Genomic DNA, 21,904 nt, shown 5'->3' on the forward strand with positions numbered 1-21,904 from the left:
GCCTGAGTGACGTCATCCCTTCCAGGCACAGCTTAGAGTTTTAGAATCAGACAGACATGGGTTTCAGTCCTGGCTCTGCCTCCTATTAGCTGGGTGATCTTGGGCACTGAATCTCTCTGCGTCTGTAACTGGGCATGCTAAAGTACTTATCTGATAGAGGTCGTGAGAAATTTAGTGAAATAATGTATGCCAAGGTCCTAGGGCAGGGCCTAGAACGAAGTCAATGCTTATTATTATTTTTTTTAAAGATTTTATTTATTTATTTGACAGAGGGAGACATAGCAAGAGAGGGAACACAAGCAGGGGGAGCGGGAGAGGGAGAAGCAGGCTTCTTGCTGAGCAGGGAGCCTGATGCGGGGCTCGATCCCAGGACTCTTGGATCATGACCTGAGCCGAAGGCAGACGCTTAACAACTGAGCCACCCAGGCGAAGTCAATGCTTATACTATTGTTACTTATTGTCATTAATTGTAATTCATGTTGCTAATTGCAACAAAGAGCTATTATTTACTCCAGCCGTGATTTTAGTCTATTTCCAGGCTTCACATGTATCAGGGATTCAAATCACAAGTTCATCCTTATAAGGGATTCAGCCCATTTTAAGTGCTGCTAACACCTCTCTCTCAGGTTTTTCAAGGCTCGGTGATGAGGAAAAGTCACCTATAATGTGAAGGCGTTTCTCGGTGCTTCCCAGCTGCTGGAACTTTCTGCAGCAGTGGGGGGGATGTGGCTGGTCCCGAGCTGGTTGTTCCCATGTCCCCCTCAGTGCCCGGTCCGGGTGGCTCCGATACTTTACCTGCCTCCTCCTGGGGCCTCCAGGGCACCCAGACAGCCGCTACCGCATCCTGCTGCTTCAGAAGCAGAAGTGAGGCGCCTTCAGGACCTTCCTGGGTGAGTGACAGCCCTTGAGATGAGATTAATAAAATGCTGGCGCTCAGGGGAACCCAGGCTTTCCCCCTGTCACCTCTGCCCCTCCTTTCTCAGGACACACAAAAGGAGCCCGGCCGATCGGGTCATGTCAGCCTTTTCTGTGAAGACAGTGGGCACCGGTGACCAGGGTGTGAACGGTCCCTTTCACCGTTGGAGGGTCCCACCGGTAGACACGCTGCCAGAATGTGACCGGCCACTCTGTGCTTGCCTGTGCCACCGCCTGTGTAGTGCGGGGCTCTGAGGGCATCACTTTGGGGATCTGGCCCCTGATGGCAGATGAGGTGTTGTCCCGCTCCCTTAGGGGAGCTGCTGGGTTTTTCCTCAGCCGCCACAGGCAGCCGAGTGACAGCATTCCGGGAACCAGAGTGGCTCAGGGAGCCCCTGGAATTTCAAGGGGAGCAGCCCGGCTGCCCGTTCATTTCTGCCTTGTTGTTTTCTCTGAGTCGTACGACACTACTTTGTGGCTCGCTCACTCACCACCCGAATCCCACAAACTTGAAAATTTACCTTTCTTAGAAGGGAAAAGCCTGTTGATTTTTACCTCCACAGAAACAGTTTAATTTTTAAAAGATTCAAGATGCCCCCAAAGGTCACGATAAAGACTAATTATAAGAACAAGGGAAATGAACAGATGAAGAATATCCTGCCCCCTTTTAATTCAAGTTTATTCTATTTATTCTGTGTAAGCCAAGGGAAGGATTGGTCACAATATTACATCTGATTTAGGCCATATCACCTAAGGGTGAATGTTTGTGTCCTCCTTAAATTCTTACGTTGAAGCTCTATCCCCTAAAATGATGGTGTTTGGAGGTGGGGCCTTTGGGAGGTGATAAGGTTTAGATGAGGTCATGAGGATAGGGGTCCTTCTGATGGGATTAGTGTCCTTACAAGAGGAGATGCCTGTCTTTCTCTCTCACCACATATAAAGGTCATGTGAGGACACAGCAAAAAGGCTACTGCCTGCAACCCAAGAAGCGAGCCCTCACTAGATGTTGACCCTGCTGGCGCTTTGATCTCAGACTTTCAAGACTCCAGAACAGTGAGAAACAAATGTCCGTTGTGAAGCCACCCAGACTCTGGTATTTTTTCTAGCAGCCTCCAAAGACTGAGACAGTGCCTCAAGAGCAAAATAATCTAAACTCCAAGAAATAGACTACAGAGCCCCAGGCAGCTTTCATTGGGTGCTCCTCCCATCCCAAAAGACAAAATCATGGTCTTTCACGGATGCTTCTAGAAGAAAATCTACCACCACATGCAGAGTGTGTGAAAGGGAAGAACCAAAACAAGGAGCCCTTGCATCCTCTCAGTGCCCACCTCACAGAGCCTCTCCTGCCACCTAGCCAGGGTTCTTGGCAGTGGACCTTACTGGCCTGCTTCCCGAAGGAGGTGGTTCTCCATTTTCTCTCCCAAGCAGGCTTCTCTTCCTCCTCCATGGAAATCTATCTCTAGCCCATTATACGCCTATGATTGCATGCCTGCCAAATTCTACAGCTATTCATGAGGTTATCTTAGGAATGGATATATTCCACCTATTAGCTTTGGTGGCCAAGACCTGCTGCTGTGTTGGCATTTTCTATCCTCACATCCTGTTAGAGGCTGTGTGTGTGTTTGGGCCTGAGTGGGTTATGGTGGTGGGGAGAGACACCTCCTGGTCAAGCATTTGCCATGGAGCTGCCTGGCATGTGTAGTGTTCCTCAAGGTGGCGCCACACAGATGCCCCAAAGGAAACAGTTGGAGGCTGAATTAGCAATAATTCTCCTGAATTATTTTCAGGAGATTAGAATTGGAACAGCTTCAAGGATTCATAATACAAAATAGTTTGCTTTAAGGCAGTTAAACCAGAAGCATAAATTTTAATTCTGAGGGACAGAAAGTAGATTAGTGGTTGCCTAGGTTTGGGGGTAGGGAGTGGAGAGTGACTAACTGGGATGATGAAAATGTTCTGAACTTAAATTGTGGGTGATGGTTGCACAACTCTGAATCTACTAAAACAAACCCCCAAACATCTAAATACATACTTTAAATGGATGAATTTTATGGTATGTGAATTCCATCTCAAGTTGTTAAACATTTAATTCTGAGAGAATTACATCGTCTATAAAAATAGTACTAATATTTTATTAGCATTATTAACTTTTTTTTACCAATTATTTCTGGTGTGTGATGACTAATACTTAGGTTACGTATGCTCTTGGGACAAACAGACTGGAGAAGTTGTAGGGCTTCAGACAAGGGCCAGGTCCCAAGCACAAAAATGCGGGGAGTGGATTTGTTCAGTCTGAATGTTCATTAGTCTTTCTTTATGTTCTCCCCCATTACAGATCCATGAGGTAGAAGGGGCTGTCTGAGCATGCGTGCTTCCTCCTACCTTATCTCTGTAATCATTCCCCTGTGTTCTACAACCTCAAACATCATCCAGCTGATTCTCCAACAGGAGGGCATAACAGACTCTTCAGGGGGGGAAACGGGACAGAGGGTAGTTTTTGTAAAGACTAGAGATGCTTTGGTGACTCAGTCATTGAGCTTCTGACTTTTGGTGTTAGCTCAGGTTATGATCTCAGGGTTGTGGGATCGAGCCCAGAGTCCCACCTCAGCCTCAGTGCTCAGTGTGGAGTCTGCTTGGATTCTTACCCTCTTCTTCTCCCTCCTCCTCTGCTCCCCCCCACCCTGCCCCCCGCCATCGACCAGCCTGTGTGGGAGCTCCCGTGCTCTCTCTTAAATAAATAAATACAATCTTATAAAAAAAAAAAAGGATAGGTTGCCTTATAATGTATTTATTATTTTATCAAGGGGCTCTTTCTCTATGTAATATTCTAAAAGAATAATTACCACAATCCAGGATCATGATTTGGAATGTGATCAGCACCCTAAAAGCACCCAGCTCCCAGCCCCCTCTGCACCTTTTCCCCATTATAAACCACCTCTCCTTTCCCCAGAAGTAACTACTTTTTCAAATCTCCTAATCACTTTTAGTTTCTTGTTCCCTGTAGATCTTCTAAAGCTTATCTTTTATTTACACATAGCCAGTATATGTATAACTATATTCATAACATCTGAATCCCACAAACTTTAAGATTTACCTTTCTTAGAAGGGAAAAGCCTATTTTATTTATTTTTATTAAAGATTTTATTTGAGAGAGCATGAGCAGGGGGAGGGGCAGAGGGAGAGGGAGAAGCAGACACTCCCCACTGAGCAGGGAGCCTGACATGGGGTTCAGTTCCAGGACCCTGGGATCATGACCTGAGGCGAAGGTAGACGCTTAACTGACTGAGCCACCCAGGTGCCCAAAGCCTGTTTATTTTAATTCTAATAATTTAACATCTTAATCGTTGGTTGCAACTGTTCTCTTCTTCATGGTGCCTTGTTTCCTTGTGTGCTTAGTCATTTTTGACAGTGAGAAGATCATGTTCCTTGCAAAATTATTTTGCAAAGTTATTTGGGGCCTAGAAAAATATTCCTTTTTCTGTAAAGGATTATCATGGAAATATCCATAGCCTGAGATCCTTTGAACCACTCAGCCAATGTAACTTTGGGCCCAGGATGTGAAAGAAGTCCATGTGTGGTTACAGCTTCTCATGAAGCTTTAGTACTTTAGTACCAAGGTAGGAGTTTTCTTGGTGTATGTGTGTTTTATTTTGCTATGTTTTGTTTTGGAGTGGGGGGAAGGGGAAGTGGATCATAGGGATATACTTACTCTGGTTCATGCTCATGGGTAGAGTGTAATCTTTTGGGGTGCAAGTTTTATGGGATAGTTTTCTCATTAGACGTCTCCTTGGGAAGACTGGGGCTTTAACATCTGCTCACTTCTTCCTACTCTAGGATATTATCAGAACCTAAACTTGCGATCAGCCTGATTCAGCAAATGCCCTCCATGCAGAAGAAGCACCTTTACTGTTTTAGTTACCTCTCTAACTTCCCGCTTTCCAGTAACTCCTTATTAACTCATTAGATCTTGGGTGTTTTGAAGGATATATATGTATACTTACGGATGTATGGATTCTGCCATATTACTACAAGTGAAACCTATGAGAACATAATTTTAAATTTATAAGATGAAATATTTATTGGTTTTTATATTACAGTGACTGAAAGTGAAGCCTGGGCACTTTTTTTTGGCTGGAGGTGCTATGACTCTTCCTGTGACTTGGGGGGGGCGCCCACAAAAAGGAACAGGAAAAGGGGGATGCTTTGTATATTTCTTTTGGGGAGGTTTATTAGAATTTCTGAGTGGAAAGAGGGAATTTATGCTAATGGTGATCATGTATATGTATGTATGTAAAGTATATCAAGAGGTGCTTTGGATTTTTAAAAAGTTTAGAAACACTATTCCATAACTATTCAATCCTGTTTTCTAAAATTTCACCGAAGTTGCAATTCTACAGATTCTATAATGAAGAGGCCCTTTTACATTTGGGGTCTTTGACTTCTTAGATAATCTGTTGAAAGCTATAGATGCTCTTCTCCAGAGATAATTCACACACGTATACATATACAAATTGAGATTCTAATTTCAGATGGTCGAAGGGACACTCTAAAACCCATTCATTGATCTAGATTAAGAATTTCAGCTCTAAAAATACTAAATACTACTTTAATTTCCACAAAGGAATAAGTTAAATAACCTATGGCCATCCATAAAAGTAGAATTTTATGCAGATATTAAAAAGGAAATAACCTAGGGCGCCTGGCTGGCTCAGTCGGTAGAGCATGTGACTCTTGATCTCAGGGTCATGAGTTCAAGCCCCATGTTGAGCATAGAGCTTACTTTAAAAAAAAAAAGGAAGCAACTCTATGTATACTAATTTAACAGATGCTAAAGATACAATGTCAAGTGAAAAAAGTTGTAGAACAAATGAGAATGATTTTGTTTGTGTATACACTATAATTATTCCATTTGTGTATATGTTTAGAAAATATCTGCAGGGATACACAAAACCATGACATTGTGACTGGATGAGTATTGTGGAGACTTTTTTCTTTAAACAAAGTAAGATTTGGACCTACCAGCATAGACTTATATTTCTTGTATATATTATGAAGAAAAATTAAGTTAAAAAAGATGAACCATTCTTCTAAAATACAGTGTTTTATACTCTTTATAATCTATTCCAAAGGAAAAAACATATGTATTTATTGCTATCCAAATGAGATTCTTCCCTCTAATTGAAAACTTTGATCTCCCTTTCCTTTTTTTGTTTTCCGAAAGGTTAAAAGACATTTTTGGACTTTCCTTCTTGACTTCACTATCATTGTCTAATTACCTTTTGCTTCTCCAAGTTTTCAATTTCTTATTTATGTGTAATTGTATTATATGAATGAAATCCAGACATTTGTAAATTATATTGAGAATATTGCTTGAATTTCTATGTGAATTCTCTTATTTCATGACCTACTAAGTCATACATTATGATTTTGATACAAAACATTCCATGGATTGTTAACTCAAATTATGCTATTATAGTCAACTACATGAAATGAGGTAATTAGAAAGCTACCATGTTTGTACATGATGAGCTTCGTCTCAAATACTAAGGGACTTTATCTGTTATATACTTGCACAGATGGGTTTATTGGGGGTGAATAAAATAATTCTAATCTTTACCAGATATTAAATTTCTCACCTGCTATTTCAATTTAATTGAAATAGCATCCCCTTGGAAGTTTTTAGACTTAAATCACGGATGCAGCCAAGTGATTCATTCACATGTGAGCGGTGAGTGTGGCCTCTCCTGTGCGGAAGGTAGATGATTGGCTGAAGGTAACCTCCCCGGGATGCGAGAAGCTTCCTGGGATGTACCTTAATGGGGATTCCCTTCAACAGATGGCCACCATCTCCGTCTTGCAATTGGTTATTTGCTGACAGCTTTCTTCTGTTTAACTCAAGTCTTTCTTATTTAATAGACCCTCCTTACATTTAATTCTACCTTTCAAAGATACAGAAATTGGCAATATCCGATTTGTAACCCCACATTCCTCTTCCTCATATCCATGTTTAAATAGTCATCAATTTCGTGAATCCAATCTCTTTCATCCCATAGATTGCCTTGGTCTTGACAGGGTCTTCCATAATAATCACAGGATTCTCTGCCTCCAGTCAAAACCCTTATTAATTAATTCCCTACACTGTCTTCTGAATTATCTTTTATTTTTTAATCTTTTACATTTTATTTTGTTAGGTTAGTCACCACACAGTACATCACCAGTTTTCAATGCAGTGATCCACGATTCATTGTTTCCATACAACACCCAGTGCTCCATGCAGTATGTGCCCTCCTTAATACCCATCACCAGGCTAACCCATTTCCCCCACCGCCCTCCCCTCTAAAACCCTCAGTCTGTGGACTCTGAATTATCTTTTAAAGAGACAAACCTGATCATTGCATTCACTAGCTTTAAGATCTTCAATGGCTCCTCACTTCCTAAGGATAAAGTCCAACTCTGTGTTGGCATTTGTATAATTTGACCCATTCTCTTCTGCTTCTTACTATTCTCTCCCTATACACTTTTTGCTCCTTTCTCTTATTTTCCTGCTTGCTGCTTGACACATGCTGTTTTCTCTGCCTGTAATTTTTTGTCCTCTTTCTTTACCTGGCAAACTCCTATTTGTCTTTTAAGTTTTGTATCTGTTACCATCCGTCCTGTAAAACCTTCCTGAATTATTTACCCTGTCCCTGTCCTCTCTTAACTTTTAGAAGGTACCTCTCATAATCTTTCATCACTGTACTGTAATTATAGACTTCTGTCTTCCCAAGAAAACAGACCCTGTGTCTTAACCATCTCTGAATCCAGTACCTCCACAGTGCCTGGCTCAATACAATTTTTTTTCAGTTATATGTTGTGTATCTGAAACCAGTTCAAATGTCTTTCTAAGGTGACTGATCTTTCCTTAAAAAGAAAACTAGACTGGGGCGCCTGGAAGATAACTATTTAAACATGGATATGAGGAAGAGGAATGTGGGGTTACAGATTGGATATTGCCATTTCTTTATTTTTGAAAGGTAGAATTAAATGTAAGGAGGGTCTATTAAATAAGGAAGACTTGAGTTAAACAGTGTCTGCCTTCAGCTCAGGTCATGATCTCAGAGTCCTGGGATCGAGCCCTGCATGGGGCTCCTTGCTCAGCGGGGAGTCTGCTTCTCCCTCTCTTCCCCAGTCGTGCTCTCTCTCACTGTCTGTCTCTCTAAAATAAATAAATAGATCTTAAAAATATATATGTTAATACAGTAGAGTTGTGGTAAAGACCAATTGCAGTGGTGGGAAAGACAGACCCAGGGCGCCTGGGTGGCTCAGTTGGTTAATCAACTGCCTTCGACTCAAGTCATGATCCCAGGGTCCTGGGATCAAGTCCCGCATCAGGCTCCCTGCTCAGCAGGGAGTCTGCTTCTCCCTCTGACCCTACCCCTCTTGTGCTCTCTCAAATAATAAAATAAAATCTTAAAAAAAAAAAAAAAGACTGACCCATCTGATCCTTACACTGTGCTAGCGCTTTTAAATATTTTCAACTCACAAATCACCTGGTGTTTCACTATCCACTGTGTTTTTCTGCTAGACAGCTTTCCCCCCCTCTTCTGTCTTGTGATCTCATACTTCTGTTTTCTTCTCTCAGTCATATTGATGTGCATTTCACTGCTCGGAACGTCATTGTGTTAATGTACTTTATAAAGATCCCAGTGACTCTTCTGTTAATCTTACATTTTTAGGAGTGGGAAAATTTAAAGAGTAATATCAAGCTCTGGAGGCATTGGGTATTTGCTGTCTTTTAACATCAGCAAAACATTCTATTCCATCAGTACTTGGTACTGTCAGTGTTTGATTCCTATATTATCAAGAGAACAGCTCTAAGCAATCTCATGGTAGCATAAAGTTCGCCAAGATGTTACAATTGTCACATCAGTATATAGTATCAAAGAGGATATTCACTAGGCAGCAATGGTTGTATAATGTCTTATTCATTTGATCTATTTCATCTTCATATTCAGTAATAACCCCCACAAGAACGTAAAAACTGATATTATGCTGTACCTTTGTTTCCCTAGTACAGCTTTTGACTGCCATTGGTTTCAAATAGAGAAGTCCCCAAGCTGTGGTCCATGGCCTGGGTGCTCTCAGCTGTGTCCAGAGGGACCCGTACAAAAGCATAGGAAGAGCTTGAATGTGCTGTCTTGTGGAGACAGCCAAAGGTCATGGACTATCACAGGACTAGAATTTTGTGTAGGAAGCACAGCCCCTTTGCCTAAAATCTGCTTACAGGTGAGGTTGCTGAAGAGTCAGCTTGGCATAGTGTCTATCATAGTGACCCAGGTAAGGGTCACTCTTAAATCTTGGATGCATGTGATGATGAGGCATCAGTTTGATGAAGATAAGAAATATACCATTTGACATAATTGCACTACTGCTATTCATAGAGTTGCCCTTTAAATTGATTAGCCTAATGAGATAGATTACATGACGATTTTTCTTTTTTTGTATCCCTTATAGCTCTTAGGATAGTAGTGTTTTGGGTGCAATAGATGCTTAATAAATACTTGTTGGAAAAAAATAGACATCGAGAAAGAAATGGAGTAACTTGGCATAAAAGTCCTGTGTAAGGCCTGCTCTGGGCTGAGAGCCATGTTGCCCTGTTCTTAAAGCCAAGGGCTCTTCCTCCAAGCCTTCTGCCAAAATCCTTGATTTCTGGGCCAAGTAATGGAAAATGGCCCACTCCCGTGATCAAAACCATATTTCTTTCTAATGTGTAATAATAGGATACGATCTTCAAAAGCACTTCAAAGTAACCAGGAAAGTTAGGACTTGCCATGTCAAGAAACAGAGCAGAGGGCCCCTTGACTGGGGTCTGAAATGAATCCTTGGTTGAACAAGTAATGGAAACTGACAAAGCTCCCAGACTGAAAGAACCCAGCACACCGAGAGGCTGGTTAGTTGGACTCAGTTGTGTTCCCTGTGCGACATTCTCCCCTGAAGACACAGGGTTGAGGGAAGCCAAACTGGCGCCCGTGCTTGCCTTCTTCCTACACTGATGTGTAAATTTAAAAGACCTTTCCCAGCTGAGAGCCAAGTCATGACTACCACTCAAAGCAGAGCAACCTCACGGCTTCTTTGCTTTGCAGCAAACCCTTATGTCCAGAATCATTCTCAGCCTTTTTCCTAATAGGTCTACTGTTACTATTACTAGTATGGTCATCTGTTATTGAGTGTATGCAACTTGCTATATATTAACCATTGTCATTTCAACTGTGAGTGAGGAAAGAGAAGCCCAGAGAAGTTAGTTAACTTGCCCACAGTCACACAGCTAGTAAATAGGAGAGCCAGGACTTAAACCCAGGCAGTCAAACTCTAGAACTAAACTCTTAACAACTACCCTATACTGAAACATACCCTTTAGAAGCACAGCAAACATGATTACACAGGTGTTCTATAAAAGTAAGACAACATATTTCTATATAATACTACTCTGTGCATATATATAGATATATATAGATATTAATTATATATAATTAATATATATCATATATTAATAAATAGCTATTAAATATATTACTAAAGATTCTAAGGGCAGTTTTATAAAAATAAGATAACGTACTATATATAATATATATATGTGTGTATATTATATATATGTGTGTGTGTGTATATATATATATACCAGTATATTATATATAGTTGACCCTTGAACAACAAGGGTTTAAACTGTGCAGGCCCACTTATAGGTGGATTTTTTTTTTTTTTAAAGCAGGCTCTATGCCCAGCATGGAGCCCAACATGGGGCTTGAACTCACAACCCCGAGATCAAGACCTGAAATGAGATTAAGAGTTGGATTCTTAACCTCACATGTGGGGTGCCCCACATGTGAATTTTTTGGATAAATATAGTACAATACTAGCAATGTATTTTCTCTTCTTGATGACTTTATTATTATTTGGGTTATTTATTTGACAGAGAGAGGGAGTGCAAGCACAAACACGGGAGGCGGCAGAGGGAGAGGGAGAAGCAGGGAGCCCTATGTGGGGCTTGATCCCAGGACCCTGAGATCATAACCTGAGCCAAAGGCAGATGCTTAACCGACTGAGCCACCCAGGTGCTCCCTTGATGGCTTTCTTAATAACATTTTCTTTTCTCTAGCTTACTTAATTGTAAGAATACAGCATATAATATATATATATATATAACATACAAAATATGTATTAATTAGCAGTTTATGTTATTGGTAAGACTTCCAGTCAACAGTGGTCTATAAGTAGTTAAGTTTTTGGGGAGTCAAAATTTATATTTAGCTTTTTGACTATGCAGGAAGTTGGTATCCCAAAACCCCACACTGTTCGAGGGTCAACTTTATATCTTGGTCCTTTATGGTATCAATAGTAGATTGGTTTTTCTATACATAGCAACAAATTCATGATAGCAAATATGCACACTTCACTCTAGAGATGAGGTACTTCTAGTCCTTAAGAGTTGGATTCTTGGGCACCTGGGTGGCTCAGTTGGTTGAGCGGCTGCCTTCAGCTCAGGTCATGATCCTGGAGTCCCGGGATCGAGTCCCACATTGGGCTCCCTGCTCAGCGGGGAGTCTGCTTCTTCCTCTGACCCTCCTCCCTCTCGTGCTCTCTGTCTCTCATTCTCTCTCTCGCAAATAAATAAAATCTTAAAAAAAAAAAAGAGTTGGATTCTTTTTTTTTTTTTTTTAAAGAGTTGGATTCTTAGCCTCGCATGTGAGGTGCCCCACACGTGAATTTTTTGGATAAATATAATACTAGAAATGTATTTTCTCTTCTTGATGATTTTATTATTATTATTATTTGGATTATTTATGTATTTGACAGAGAGAGAGAGTGCACTTAATCCCACAGCAATCCCATAAGACCATAGGATAGGTATTCCTATTAGGTCCTATGTGCTGCAGGTGGCAGGCCCGAGCTTGTAAGAATTTCAAGAGGATATAAAATATTTGAGTCTTGAAAGAAGAGTGACAGGCACTAAACCGTGAATAAAAACTGCAAAATCAAAATTAATAAAAATTTAATGAAATGCTGTTCTAACCTACCATTATGTTAGCATCACTAATTGTAACAAAATACCATTACATTTGAAAATACATACTTTGTGGATTAGGTATTTTTCATTTTGTGAGAAATTCTGAAATATGTACAGTTGCCAAGGAATCAGAGCTAATTGTAAATGAATTCAGTTTTACATGTGTAATTTTAATTGTAGATAAAAACTCTTTCAAAATGTTTACAGAAAGCTCATTAATGGGAATGGGGATCATTGTAAAATTTTTGAAATGTGCGGGGTGGACTTTCTTATTTATTGCAGAGGGGCAGGAGAGGGGCAGAGAGTCTTAGGCAGGTTGCATTGAGCACGGAGCCTGACATGGGGCTCCATCTCACGAGCCAGAGATCAGGACCTGAGCCAAAACCAAGAGTTGGCTGCTTAACCAACTGCGCCACCCAGGTGCCCCATTAATCTCCCTTGTTTTATTATTTATTTATTTAATTTATTATTTTTTAAAGTAGGCTCCACACCCAAAGTGGGGCTTGAACTCACAACCCTGAGATCAAGAGTCACAGGCTCTACCAACTGAGCCAGCCAGTCACCCCTACAGGGTGGATTTTCTAAAAGAAGCTGATTCCTGGGCCTATGAAACTCCTAAATCACCTCATTACTCCCCTGCAGGATGAGAACTGATTTGCCTAAGGCAAGCAGGTAGGTAAGTATGGAGGTGAAACTCAAACCTCGTCTCCAGGCCATGGTGTTCTTTCTGTTCAGGGTCTCCAGGAAGCAATCTCCATCAACATCTAGATCCCCTTCTTAAATAGGACCAGCCAAACCAATGCCTGTCACGGATAGACACACATTCTGGATTATGTTTACTTATATATGCTCCACTGTAATTATTTACAAAAACTAACCAGCTGCTCTTTCATTGACTCTTGTGAAATTGTGCCTGGAAGCCGTTGGTACTATATATAAAGTTGGAGATTTCACTGTGTGCGGTATCTCCTGGACAGTTTATAACAAACTGAAATAAAACCACTTTTAACCTATCCAGAGATGCAGGCATATAGAAAAGGAGGGTAGTGTGGCAGATGACTTCAAGTGTTCAATTGTTACTCAGTCCTGGGTTTGAAAAATTCTATGACCTTGAGTTAGTAACTTCTCCATGCCTCGGTTTCTTCCTTTCTAAAACCAGATGATAATAAAAATAACTACTGAATTACTGTGAAGTTTTAATGAGATAATGTTCTCTTTGCTTGCTATAACTATGAACAGTTTATAAAGTTTGTAACAGTTTATAAAGTGCTCAGCAAATGTGAGCTCTTTGTATTATTACTTGCCTTCATTTCTTATCAATAGTCTAGCTCTTTGTCCAGGACTTAAAAAGCATACCCAGGTGATAGGCATTTTTTATATTATTATAAATTGCCAGTCAAGTGAGAAGGCACAGCTCCTGCGGAGGGGTATATGGCAATGTCTAGTATAAATACGTGTGCATTTACCCTTTGACCCAGCAGTTCAACCTTTAGGAGGGTTTTTTGGGTTTTTTTTAAGGATTTTTTATTTTTAAGTAATCTCTACACCCAATGTGGGGCTCGAACTCACAACCCCGAGATCGAGTCGCATGCTCCACCAACTGAGCCAGCCAGGCACCCTTCAACTTCTAGGAGTTTTGAGCCAATGTCATAAAAGTAAAAACAAAACAACATAAATAAACACCTAAAATATATTGAGTGTCTGTAGGCCAAACACTTTACTATGTACTTCAACATTATCTCATTTTATTTAAGCCTTTAACCATCTGGAGTGTGCTAAGTAGCTCTCACCCCGTTTTACAGATAAGGCCAGTGTGGCTCAGTCACTTGCTTCTGATTATAGCACAGTCAAGAAGTCATGGCTACAAAGTTTGAAACTAGGAATGTCTTTTTTACTATCCTATACTTTATTACAAAACGGTGTGTTCCAAACTCGTGTTAGGAGTTTATATTTGAGGAGGCCATCTATAAAATCAATACTTGAAAGGAAATTAAACTAGCCTCTGTTTCGGGCGCCTGGGTGGCTCAGTTGGTTGAGCGACTGCCTTCGGCTCAGGTCATGATCCTGGAGTCCCGGGATCGAGTCCCGCATCGGGCTCCCTGCTTGGCAGGGAGTCTGCTTCTCCCTCTGACCCTCCTCCCTCTCATGCTCTCTGTCTCTCATTCTCTGTCTCAAATAAATAAATAAAATCTTTAAATAAAACCCAAAAAACTAGCCTCTGTTTCCTGATGGGCATATATTCAACCAACACTCCTCCGTTCCACAGAGCCATATCTGGTAGCTTTCTTGTGTTCACCTAAGCATATGTGTTGGTTAAAACTAGGAAACATCTGAACATCCATACATATCTCCAAAACATTTCTGATCTGTACGGTGTTGGGACTGGCATCTGATTTTGCATTTCACTGACATATTATTGTGAAAATGCTTTGGCTTTATTGTCAGCAAAACCAAACAAAAGTCGTACGCGTGCTCTTTCAACTTAAAGCATTCATGCCTTTAACAGAGCTGTTGTATGTGCACCTGCAGCAATATTTAGGTATGTAAACATCTTAGTTAAATTACCAAATATACGTGGGATCATCTTCAAGTTGATTTTACAGTTAATTTTAATGGGTGTGATGGATAATTTAAGAGGGTGTAATTTCCAAGGTCAAACTCCAAACCCCAGCATCAAGTGATTTTAGCAGTTGTCTGAATTACGGTATGCTCCAAAATGAACAGTAAGTTCAGACTATAATTGCAGATTTAAAATGTAAAAGCCATTTTCTAAATTCAGGATAGTAGTACTAGAAGTGGCTCTGATACCCCTATTGAGTTGGCTTCAAAGACCAGTGCTGATTAGACCACTGTCCTTAAAAGCTGCCTTCTTACATAGCTTAATAGACTTAAGTATTCTTTTTTTTTTTTTAAAGATTTTATTTATTTATTCATGAGAGACAGAGACAGAGAGAGAGGCAGAGGGAGAAGCAGGCTCCCAAGGAGCAGGAAGCCCGATGCGGGACTCGATCCCAGGACCCTGAGACCATGACCTGAGCCGAAGGCAGACGCTTAACCATCTGAGCCACCCAGGCGCCCGACTTAGGTATTCTTTTAAAGGAGGAGCTTTGTTTACATTGACAACTTCCGGTAGATTGCTAAAAGTAATAAAAACAAACACATAGATATTGAAACTTACACACTTAAAAAACAAAAAGAAGAGAAAGAAAAGAAGCCATTGTCTAAAATTGGTAGATTTTCCTTTACAGCTTGATTTTGATTTATAAATTTCTATTTCCTACCCCAGAGAGGGTGGTGAAGGTTAGGTTATGGCGCTTTGGATGCAAGTGGTTTTCTGGGTTATGCTAATTTGTTGCCAGGTGCTCAAGCCTTCTTACTCAGCAGAGAATAGTTTTTGGCTACAGAAGTTCAAAGATTTACAGAAGGCTGCTCTCTGGATATCTGTGGTTGTAATCACTTTAGTCCTCCTTATTCAAAAACTTCCAGTGTTGACAAATGGTGCACTGAGGAACATTGTGAATTTATAAACTGCTTCATAAGAAAATATTATTAATATTGATGAAATTAGTCTTTAACACTTTGTTGAACCAGCCTGAAAACCTTTCCTTTCTTCCCAGCCCCCGGGACTAGAAGAGCAGGTAAGGGGACAATCCCATCTGATGAGAATACCCCCAGTTTGGGGTTGGCTCCTGGCACTGCTCACTCGGGGAGCTGCTCCCCTCTCCACAGAGATGTCATGGCTCCTGGTGAGGTAATCAGGGAACCCTATTCCTAGCTGCTTCTCTCTAAGTTCTCTCAAAGTGGGAAAGCTAAGGTTTAGGCTGGTTGTTTGTCTGTGGCTTTACCCCAAATCAAACTGACTTTCAGCCGCAGGCTACGATATAATCCTAGTGGAAGTGATTATTTGTTTGCAAGATCTTTGGGCACTGGGAGGAGGGGGTGCTGTAGGAAGGCTTGGGAAGACTGCAGAGAATGAGCAAAAGTAAAGAAGAGAACAAGAGCCTATTGAGCACCTACTGTATTCTGTACACTATGTTAAGTCCTTTACATATATTGTTTGGTCTTTACAGCTGCCCTGAGAAATAGAGGTCTCCATTTTATCGGACAACAAGGCAAATGGTGGTTAGTGGCCAAACTCATCCAATTAGTGGTTGGCTTTCTATTGCCTGAGGGGGCACCCTGTTCACTTTCTACCACAGGGCAGAAAAAGAAATGTAGCTGGGGGAGAGGAGAAAGAAAAACTTAAAAAAAAAAAAAAAAGGATGAATGTGAGAGAGCTCTGAACCTCTGCCAGGAGTTATTCGAGGTTAGTGCTATCTGAAGTGAGGGTAACCCCAAGAAAGACTGGAAACTAGGCACACCTTGACTCCTCTGCCAGTTTCTGGGTCAAACTGGGTCATCCTTGCCATTTCAGGAGGAGCCTAGTTTTTTGGAAGCTATTTGGTAAATTCTTGACTTAATGCTCATCCTGCCGGAGACATTACTATGTAATAGGAAAATTTCACCCAAAGTATGGTAAGTCTCAGCAAAATACATTTGAGAAGAAAACATTTGTTCAGTAGGGTGATCCAGGTTCAAAGTTAGCCTTGTAAGCAGGAGGTCTAGGTTTCTTTGCAGAAACAACTCTCTTGGGGCGCCTGGGTGGCTCAGTTGTTAAGCGTCTGCCTTCAGCTCAAGTCATGATCCCAGGGTGGTTCAGTTGGTAAGTGTCTGCCTTCGGCTCAGGTCATGATCCCAGAGTCCTGGGATTGAGCCCCGCATCAGGCTCCCTGCTCCGCGGGAAGCCTGCTTCTCCCTCTCCCTCTGCCCCTGCTTGTGCTCTCCCTCTCTTGCTGTGTCTCTCTCAGTCAAATAGATAAAATCTAAAAAAAAAAAACAAAACTCTTGAGTATTGATTTCCCTTTCTACAATATTCCATTTTTAGCTTCCTGACACACTGCTTTCTGCCTTTCATTCTGGTGGAACCAGGAGGAACTACTTACCCCAGGCAGCCCTTCCCTATCTCTGTAGCTATCTGACTTAAAGGTCTGAAAATATGTTTGGTTTTGATTTCCCACGGTACAAATGTTGAGACCTCATTCTAAATTTATTACTAGAAATAGGTCCATCAGCTATCTATTTGTTAATGGATTTACCCCCGTCTAACTTGACAACTGAGCATACGGGCTTTGCTCAAAAAATAGACACAATGACAAGAACAAAATTCAGCTAGGGAGGAAATGACATTAATAAATTTGGAATATATTTTAAGTGTTAAATTCATTTGGGGTTATAGTGTGAACATTTGTGTCCCCCCCAAATTCATACGTTGAAACCTTACCGCCCAAGGTGATGGTATTAGGAGGTGGGGCTTTTGGGAGGTGAACAAGAAAGTGGAGCCCCTCATGAATGGGATTAGGGCGCTTATAAAAGGGATCCCAGAGAGCTCCCTCCCATTTCCACCATGTGAGGACACAGAACTCAGCAGAAGAGTGACCGCACTGGACACCAGATCTGCTGGTGACTTGATCTTGGACTTCCGGCCCTCTCAACAGTGAGAAAGAAATCTCTTGTGGAAGCCACCAAGCTGCAGCAGCCCAAATCAACTCTGACAGGGATATTTTGAGATACACTGCATGTCCTACTATGGAAAACAGTATTTCAGTATTCAACATGCAGGTAAAGCCAGATCATAGCTTCGTGTTGGAAGCATAGCTCCAATTTTTATAGATTTACAATATAGACATTAAGCTGTGGGTATTATGAATTTTGAAAATGAGAACAAAGATTGACTAAAGCTTTTACTTATTTTCCTCCTATGCCTGAGGAGTCATTTCATTTTCTGCATCAGAGGCTATGAGGCCGTAGAAAGCACCACCTCAGATATGACAAAAGTCCTAAGGCCCCCTGCCCTGAAGGGGATTGTGGCTCATGAGCCATTATCATGGAGAAGTAAGATACTTAAAACCTATCTAAATAAAATGTAGTGACAAGAAGAAAAAAGGAAAACAAAAGCTCCACATGCCCAGGGGAGCTTTTGTTGATGAAATGGAAGCTGGTCATGGAGACAGATGATTTTACTGTTCACACAGGTTTCACCTCTACAGCTAACTGAAGCCCCACAGCATGCCCACACAGGAGATAATTGCGGGCCAGGGCTTGGAGAACCATCTTGTCTGTTAGATTTTTTTCATAGTGGCTCATCTGTTCCCATTTTTGAAGACGTGGAACTTTTCAAAAAAAGCCAAACTTCATTCCCTTGTATAGGCTTTCAGAAGAATTTGATGCCATTTTGGTATTTTGGATTCTCACCTACCTATGAGGTCTAAACAAATCACTTCTGAGGCAAGTTCTCCTCGCAGAACACACCCTGGTTATCAGTCATCAGCCTCTGCTGTCTCATCTTGTCCCTGCAGGCTGGATGCCTCCTCCTGAGTGCTCCCCTTGCTGCGTGTCTGAACACACTGTGCATCTGCTGGCTGGGGCTGGCCCCTTCCTCCCTGGAAAGAAGGAGCTGCCTATAGAATGTCAGGGCAGGCCTCACTCAGGCATGACTCAACTCTTTGTGACATGCGTTCTTGTTTCTCCTTGATGAGGCTGGTGTGCTGGTCCTACTTGTGGAAATACATGCCTGGCTCCTTGCCTTCTCCCTGCTTCAATTTCAAGAGGGAAAATCCCTTCTAAGAGGAATATTTAGAAGATTCTATCATGGAATTCGTGGTACAGAATGGTTTTGCCTCCATTGGATGAAAGAGTTTTTCTCCCATTACCATGCCCCAAACACCTCCCACCTCCCTTTTCTCCCAGTTTGCTTCTGGATTTTTCTCTCTTACCCTGATTTTCTCCCAGTGGGATTATCAATAAAAATTAGAGTCGGGAATTCATCGGTGTTATCGATAAAACTTTGCAACTATTTCTTTCAAAGTTAAGTTTTTTTCTGGTCAAGTATTTTTCTTCATTGCAAAATCACGACAGCATTGATGTGTGCTACTGTTTAAGCATAATTTTCAGTCTTTAAAACGTGAAAGGACATTTGACTTTTAACCTTACCATTAATGCGATATAAATAGCTTTTTTCTTTCTGCTGATTTAAAAAGCTTACGTGAAGCTGCAAAATGCTGAAGGGGGCACCCCTGCTTCAGAGAAAGAGAGAGAAGAAAGTTGCATGACAAAAACACTTGGTGGGAAGTAGCACAGGGAATCTTTGTTGATTTTTCTCTTACAACTTTGAGAATTGTTTTTCCTTAAAAAGAAAAGACAAGCTACCTAAAATAATTACTTGCTATTTTTAGAGTTCTACGATAATCCCAAAACAGAGTCATTCCTAAAGAAAAGGTAGGTTTCATTTTGGGCATGGATCCCCTCCACTGATTTATATACTCCTTGACATGATTAGCTGGAGGAAGCTGCCTTAAGTTCATACCACAGATGGAAAATAGCAAGTAGAGTAATCAGCTAAGCATTCATAAAGACTATTGTCTGAGGTTTGATTTTGAACCAAGAGATAGTCTCACACGCATTCCACTGAGCATGCTGGTCGAAAATCTCACATTCCAGATGCACCAAGAATGCATGCGTTGAGCACACGCACCCCCCCCCCCAAAACTGCACTCCAGACAGCCCCCTGAGCACACGTGTTCTAACACAGTTACAACAGAGCATGCTCCCAAGCCTTCCAGCTTCCACAGCCCTCAGCCAAGAAGCTGGCCCAAAGATGCTCAAGCAGCAGTTGAAGTGGGCCCGACCTCAGATATCCACAGCTGCCTTAGCGCACTTCCCGTGAGCCCCAGGGGCTCAGAGGAAGCCAAGAGATAAGGAGGCTGCTGAAAAAGCCCCAAGTAGTCATTCTGCTGTTTGCCCTTGTTTTTCCCGACTCTCATCATTCTCTGGACAACACAAACCTGTTTGGGGGGTTCAGCTAGGCTATGCTACCCAGTAGTGACAGGAGTTACTAGCAAAACGATGAATGGAATAATAGTTCCAGCAGAACAAGAGTTTTTAAGTTATCTAACGTTCTCATGGCTTCCTGGCTTTTTAGAACGTTTATTTTGTCTTTCCATCCTTTTGTTGCAAGTGGAATACGGTTCTTAAGCCAAACAGGCAACGTAAAGCTCGGACTTCAAAGCCATTCCTTGATAAAACATCAAAACAGCCCAGGGTGGACCAACTGTTATCTGGAATTCTACAGATAATTAACTGAAACTTACCGGCTCCATTGCCATGGGGAGTTTCTGCAGACAAGGCCATTCTCAGGGACCTGCTTCATTTTGTTGCTGTGTCTCTGTTTTGTTAGGCCGGGAGAGGCTTGGATAGTCTCTCAGTACATGTTCCCGTGCCGAGAAAACTCGACTCCTGCTTGGCCTCGTAGAGGCCTGGAACTCTCACAGTACCCTCCCTTGCCCTCAGTGTGACATTTTGCTCCTTTCTCGACCTGGTAACACCACTGCCTGCACCTTCTCCTGGTCTTTTGCTTACTTGAGAAGAGCGGCATGCTTTCCACTGTGACTGTCAGAAATACAGCCTTTCAGCTTTGTTTTGTAAAACGTGAAGGTACCATATCTACCTGAGGCACAGAGTTCCCCATTTCGGGTCCGCCAGTCCTGTGGGTATGTGACTGAGCTCCTCCCTCATCTCCCAGCCTTCAAACCCCAGCCCATCCAATCCCTTTGCTTGAATTAAGCAGATGGTCTCACCACTCCTACCCCCTGGCATTTTTCCACTTCCCACCTCCATGCATTGCCCATTCATCAAGCCACAGCTCCCATTAAATGTGAAGACTCACCTGAAAGCCCACCACCTCTTCCAAGGAGCCTCCCCTGATTAAGTAGGGATGAAGGAACCTCCGAAGCATGACTGACAGACTCCCGATAAATGAGAACACACACACCCAAAGCAAACACAGAAACTCACAGGAAGGGAAAATGACACATTCGCTACTTGCGGACTGTGTGCTTCTATGAAGATAAGGAGATCAATTTTATACCAATAACCAATCATTTCAGACGACGGGGTATTTTTAACATTCTTGGGGGTTAGCAAACCCTGCTGTCCTCTCCCACACCAATCCTCTTTCCTTAAACCCCCTTCCCCCCTCTTCTTAGCGTCCTGGATGCACGACTAAAGGGGATTGCCGCTCGCTAGGTATGGGTGATACAAAGACCACTGAAGGAAGCTGGTCCTCCCAGCTTCCCAGCCCTCCTCGGGCTGGTGGATCGCACTGCCCGAGAAAAAGCTGCGTCTGAGGCTTAGTCAATGCCTTCGCCACTTAGTGTTCTCGTCAAGGAGCTTAAACAACTCCACGCCACCTCCTTGGGCAAGCACGTTGGCTATGTTGGGATGAGGGACCAGAACACTGTAGAGAGAAGGCCCTGCTGAGAGAATGGGGGGCAAGGTTCCTGGCAAGACTCCATGTCCAACCTCAAATAAGGCTGCTGGAGAGCAAGGGGATCTGTAAAGAGCCCTGGATCGGAGGCAATCACACCAGGGAACAGAACCAGACGCGTTCACTCTCCTAAAGGCGCCCTCTTGGGTCAGTGTTCATGCCACTTGTGGAGGCCCGAGAGACTCATGGCATAAAATGACCAGAACGAGGAGAGACACAGACAGAAGGCTGACAGCAGGCGATTAGAACAGGCACCACACACTGCTGCCACAGACGCTTTCTGCCTACAAAGCCACGCGAGGCAACCTTCAAGCAAAACAGTATTGGTTTTGTGGTGGTGAGAACGTACCTTCAACTGCAGAACTCAGTTTTATGACACCTTGAATAAAAACAAAAAGTGGCAGTTATATAATGGACCCAAATGACCTCTTCTGGTCTTCTCAAAACACACACATGCTTCGGATCTAGAGTTTTTGCTGGCATTTTGGGGATTTAACTAAACAAACATCAACTTTGAGAACAAATTAATTTTCAGTCCATGATTAGACTAAATGGTGTCTTCATTTACCCCACTCAAACCATTT

The 21,904-nt window shown here is 42.1% G+C and overlaps 1 protein-coding gene across 6 annotated transcripts in view; it reads right to left on the reverse strand.

Moving 5' to 3' along the window:
- Positions 1–21,904, reverse strand: part of DLGAP1 (DLG associated protein 1) — a 312,708-nt gene that overhangs the window by 90,404 nt on the left and 200,400 nt on the right. For 3 of the 6 annotated variants that reach the window (XM_034996205.1, XM_034996208.1, XM_034996207.1), the window contains exon 5: positions 21,670–21,699. The exons of the other annotated variants lie outside the window; for them this stretch is intronic. In XM_034996205.1, the coding sequence (XP_034852096.1) occupies positions 21,670–21,699 (30 nt within the window). The remainder of the gene's footprint in view (positions 1–21,669; positions 21,700–21,904) is intronic. 6 annotated transcript variants of the gene reach the window in all.

This window comes from Mirounga leonina, unplaced genomic scaffold (genome assembly GCF_011800145.1).
Source record: "Mirounga leonina isolate KUSES-001 unplaced genomic scaffold, KU_Mleo_1.0 Mir_93, whole genome shotgun sequence".
Taxonomy (NCBI): domain Eukaryota; kingdom Metazoa; phylum Chordata; class Mammalia; order Carnivora; family Phocidae; genus Mirounga; species Mirounga leonina.